The sequence below is a fragment of the Vigna umbellata genome, chromosome 5 (genome assembly GCF_029865625.1).
Source record: "Vigna umbellata cultivar VRB3 chromosome 5, Vumbellata_1.0, whole genome shotgun sequence".
Classification (NCBI taxonomy): Eukaryota; Viridiplantae; Streptophyta; class Magnoliopsida; order Fabales; family Fabaceae; genus Vigna; species Vigna umbellata.
The window spans coordinates 35,479,736-35,485,132 of NC_142169.1; the positions used below are offsets into that span (position 1 = coordinate 35,479,736).

The 5,397-nt window shown below is 34.9% G+C and overlaps 1 protein-coding gene across 1 annotated transcript; it reads left to right on the plus strand.

The window, feature by feature from the left end:
- The first annotated feature begins 2,792 nt into the window (after positions 1-2,792).
- On the plus strand, positions 2,793-5,141 carry LOC124820582 (adenosylhomocysteinase). Its single transcript, XM_047292305.2, has 2 exons — positions 2,793-3,583; positions 4,051-5,141. The coding sequence occupies exons 1-2, from the start codon at positions 2,873-2,875 to the stop codon at positions 4,795-4,797; spliced, it is 1,458 nt and encodes a 485-aa protein (XP_047148261.2). The 5' UTR covers positions 2,793-2,872; the 3' UTR covers positions 4,798-5,141.
- Positions 5,142-5,397: the final 256 nt, after the last annotated feature.

Below are 5,397 nucleotides of genomic sequence, written 5' to 3' on the forward strand. Positions count from 1 at the left end.
AAGTAATATTTATTTCCTTGAAATACTATACATTTTTTTCCGTATCAATCCATACAAAACATAACATCTGAGAGAACCTGGTTGTTAAAACTAACCGTGAACCACGGTTCCCACTCATTTGATATCTGTGCACATGATGTCAATATAAAAGAAGAAAAAACCAGTTATCTGATTAGCAATAGCAAAGTAATAAATTTATTTATATTTTAGTACATCCTGAAAAATATCCACTTTTTATGTGTATGAAATGAAATTTCAATTTATCGAAAAGCTTTGAAAACATTATCAGGTTAAAGAATTGACAAAAATTATAATAAGTTATTTAGTATTTATATATATATATATATATATATATATATATATATATATATATATATATAATATTACAGAGTTAAATATATTTTTAATTTTTTAATTTAAAATTAAAATTAAAATTAGTTTTTTTTTTAAATATTTAACTAATTTATTTTTTAAAATTATATGAATTTAATTTTTTAAGTATATTTTGTTAACTTTATTTAATATAAATTAATATAAAAATAGATTTATGTTCAATATTTTTTTGATATTAATTAATGTTAAAGTAAAAATGTGTTGAATGTTATAAACAATTTAAATGTTGTTATTATTCAAATATCATTTATTTAAAATGTTAAATAAATTTAAAAAAGAATGATTTAAAAAAGTAAATTTATATATGTTTTTAAAATTGAAAGATTAAATTGGTAAAAGAAAAAATATTTATAATTTGTAATAAAAGACATGGTAAAAAAACATATTCATCTCTAATATTATACTATGAAAAGTGAAATAATTATTGGGAAGACAGAGGATTTAGGTTACAGGAAGGGTGGCGAAGAAAAATGGAGATGGTGGGTTCAATTGGTGAAGATAATGGCGGGTCTGAATATTTGAGATATATTGTTTGTGTTTGATGGTGGTCGTCTCTCTCTGCGATGGGTGAGTGGAGAAGAGGAAGAGAGAATTGGAGAAAAAAACATGGCTGTCCTCTGTACCCCTGTATATGAAGTGGAGAAGATGGTTGAAGGAAGACGAAAGTGATAGAGAAGGTTGAAGGTAGGTCAGAGTGTCATGGAAGAAAAGAGGCACGTGTAACCAGAGACTCTTTAAGGTTATTGTTGGGTGTCGGTGGAGATCACTGGGCTGAGGATTGGAAGAATTTTAAGAAAATGAAAATGGAGTTCTGTTGTAGTAGAAATGGGATTTTAGGGCGGAGGTGTCAAAAGGAGTGTAGAGATGTGTTAATAGCCGTGGAATAAAAATAGGTTGGATGTAAAAATTAAAAATCATGTGTATGGCCATTGTTGGAAGACACGACGTGTGAAAGATCAAATGAAAGGTGTTAAAAACGATTTTTTTTTTTCTTTCCTTCGGATGAATGTAGACAAAATTCAATGTGGTGGAGAAAAATAGTTTAGAGAAATAAAATAAAAATTATTTTGTTTTATTAGATTTTAATTCTTTTGTGTATTTATTAGAAATTAAAACATTTCTTATTATTTATTAATATTAAAGCATCCTGGTTTAAAGTTTATTCTATATAAAAAATTATTTTTCTTATTTTTAATCTAATATATTTTGGAAATAATTTTCTACTTTTTCTCACTTAATTTTTTCTTCATTTTAAGACTTAAATATTAATTTAGTACCTTTTTTATTATTGAATTTAATCTTTTTTAAAAGTAGTTTAAATAGTCAATAACAAATTGTCTTATTAGAAAAATTCAATCAGTATTAAAAGAAAAATAGTTAACTCAGATACATAATATAACAAACATAAGCTCTAAACCATTAAGACGAAATCTTAAAATTATCATTATCAATGAAAATGTTTTATAGAAAAATAAATATAGTAAAAAACATGTCTAATATTATACTTCAATATTGTTTTCATAAACTATTATTTAACATTCTACATCGTCCATCAATATTAGATAGTATTAGATAGGAAATGATACGTGATAATTTTTTGTTTCTGGATGAATGTGTATGGAGATATGTGATTAAAGATGAGTGTAGATAATGAAAAACATAAGTAAAACGAACTAAACATCTTGGATCACCTTTAGACACGTGAAACAAATTATTTCACCTTAGTATGATGTTGAGAAGTATTTAAACAACACTACAAAAATGACAAATTAATGAAAATTATAACTTGAATGAATAAAAAAGGAAATAGATAAAAAAAATAGGAACCAAACTAATATTTAAGTATTTTTAAGACAAAATTTAAAAAATCTAAAAAATTAATTATTTGGACGAAATTAAATGTTAATTGTAATAAAATTATTTATATTTTACTATATTTAAAAAAATGTACACATTAAAAGAATACGTGTTTTCAACTGAATCAAATTATTTATGTACGAAATAAGTTTTCAATTTGTCGTAAAGCTTTGAAAACATTATCTAACTGAATCATGAAAGAATTAATAAAAATCAGTATCTTTACGTGTGTGTAATATTATATCACGAAAAGTGAATTAGTTTACTATAAATATAATTAAAGTTCTAATATAAGACGATCAGGGAGATGCGATGCGACAAATATATCTGTAGTAAATTAATTCAGTTTCCATAATGTATATAAAATAAAATGCAAACGCTGAAAGAAAAGGAAAACGAGGTGAAAGAAAAGGAAAGGTAGAAGGTAAGGTTGAAAAATTAACCTAAAATTAGGATAGGAGGAAGTAAGAAGGAAGAAAAAAAAGCAGATCTGGTAGTCCACTCACCAACTCCCTCTCTCGGCCCTTATTTATACCCACACTCCAGCGTCTCCCATTCGTCACTCACTGCCTCATTCTCTCTAAACCCCACTCACTCTTCTTTCTCTTGCTGCTGCGCAACCATGTCTCTGTTGGTCGAGAAAACCACAAGCGGCCGCGAGTACAAGGTCAAGGACCTTTCCCAGGCGGACTTCGGCCGCCTGGAGATCGAGCTCGCGGAGGTGGAGATGCCGGGCCTCATATCCTGCCGGACTGAGTTCGGCCCATCACAGCCCTTCAAAGGGGCCCGCATCACCGGCTCCCTCCACATGACCATCCAGACCGCCGTGCTGATTGAGACCCTCACCGCCCTTGGCGCCGAGGTTCGCTGGTGCTCCTGCAACATCTTCTCCACGCAGGACCACGCCGCCGCTGCTATCGCTCGCGACAGCGCTGCTGTGTTCGCCTGGAAGGGAGAGACCCTCCAGGAGTACTGGTGGTGCACCGAGCGCGCCCTTGACTGGGGCCCCGGCGGCGGTCCTGACCTCATCATCGACGACGGTGGTGACGCCACCCTCCTCATCCACGAGGGTGTCAAGGCCGAGGAGCTCTATGAGAAAACCGGCGCGCTCCCCGACCCCGCTTCCACTGACAACGCTGAGTTCCAGATCGTGCTTACCATCATTAGAGATGGGTTGAAGACCGACCCCACCAGGTACCGCAAGATGAAGGAGCGTATTGTTGGTGTTTCTGAGGAGACTACCACTGGTGTGAAGAGGCTGTATCAGATGCAGGCCAGTGGGACTCTTCTGTTCCCTGCTATTAATGTCAATGACTCTGTCACCAAGAGCAAGGTATTGTTTGTTTTCTTTCAGATCTGTTACTTTTCGAGTGTTTAGACGTTGAGCTCGATTCAGATCTGTCTGTTTTAATGGATTTGTGGCATTGGTGTAGTGGATTCTTGAATCTGTTAACTGATTAACTAATGTTGAGCTCGATTCAGATCTGTCGGTTTTAATGGGATTTGTGGCATTGGTGAAATGAAATTTTTTAATCTGTTAACCGATTGATTAATGTTCTGAAAAAAGTTTGGATTGGTATCTAGGAATTGATTTGAAACAGCTCTAGGTGGAATTTCACTGTTAACTAGCTTTTGAGTCCAATTATATGCCATATCATTCAAAATCCGAATGTCACTGTTTTTTTATCAGTTGTTGTATGATTTTTGAAAGCAAGAGGTTGGTCATTGGCTTTCTAGCTGATAGTAATTGGCTTTTGTTGTTATTTTTTGTTTAACCTTTTGATCTGTGGGTTGTGACAGTTTGACAACTTGTATGGGTGCCGTCATTCTCTGCCCGATGGTCTGATGAGGTCTACTGATGTTATGATTGCGGGGAAGGTGGCTGTCGTGGCTGGATATGGTGATGTTGGCAAGGGTTGTGCTGCTGCGTTGAAGCAGGCTGGTGCTCGTGTCATTGTGACTGAGATTGATCCCATCTGTGCCCTCCAGGCTCTCATGGAAGGCCTTCAGGTTTTGACCTTGGAGGATGTTGTATCCGAGGCTGATATCTTCGTTACCACAACAGGTAACAAGGACATCATTATGGTTGACCACATGAGGAAAATGAAGAACAATGCCATTGTTTGCAACATTGGTCACTTTGACAATGAGATCGACATGCTGGGGCTGGAGACCTACCCAGGTGTGAAGCGCATCACAATCAAGCCCCAGACTGACAGGTGGGTCTTCCCTGAGACCAACACCGGCATCATTGTCTTGGCCGAGGGACGTTTGATGAACTTAGGATGTGCTACAGGACACCCCAGTTTTGTGATGTCTTGCTCCTTCACCAACCAGGTCATTGCCCAGCTTGAGTTGTGGAAGGAGAAGAGCACTGGGAAGTATAAGAAGGAGGTTTATGTTTTGCCCAAGCACCTTGATGAGAAGGTGGCTGCACTTCACCTTGGCAAACTTGGAGCTAAGCTCACCAAGCTCACCAAGTCTCAGGCTGATTACATCAATGTGCCTGTTGAGGGTCCATACAAGCCTGCTCCCTACAGGTACTAAGTTTGTTGTTGTGATGATCCAAGGAGAGCGTGGGAAAGGTGAAACTGTTTTATGAAGCGGCTTGTTTTTTTTTTTTTTGGATTTTTTGTGCTAGGTTTACATCTATATGTAGAAGAAGAGTTGTTTTCTTCATTTTGTAGAACTTCTGTTTGGTTGGGTGGGACGTGTAGGAGCGCTATACGGCCTCTTGGATTCTGTGATATGAATCCAATTTGGTTTGAAATAAGGCTTGTTTTGATTGGGGGCGGTGGCGTTCTGGTTTAACTAAAGTTTGTGTTTTTTTTCCACCTTTTTAATATATCAAAGAAAATAAGAAACATGAAAAAAAAACCCTACTTGCATTACACCCATGATTTCTACAGTTCGCAGACTTATAGCTCTATTTAAGTGATAAGGCAAACCAATTTCTGTGATAATAATTGATTTACAGTTTATCGCTTAAAGTGAAGGGTGTTAAACTTGAGCATTTAATGCAAAAGTGCAACAAAATGATATTTTTGTGTCGGTAAATGAAATTTCTTTTTTTGAAAAATAAAGGTGTTTATATATATATATATATATATATATATATATATATATATATATATATATTAATATTCA

Excerpts from the sequence above, each read along its gene's own strand:
- LOC124820582 (XM_047292305.2), top strand. The coding sequence starts at position 2,873 with ATGTCTCTGTTGGTCGAGAAAACCACAAGCGGCCGCGAGTACAAGGTC. Across the intron at positions 3,584-4,050 it reads ACTCTGTCACCAAGAGCAAG|TTTGACAACTTGTATGGGTG; the intron begins GTATTGTTTGTT and ends GGGTTGTGACAG.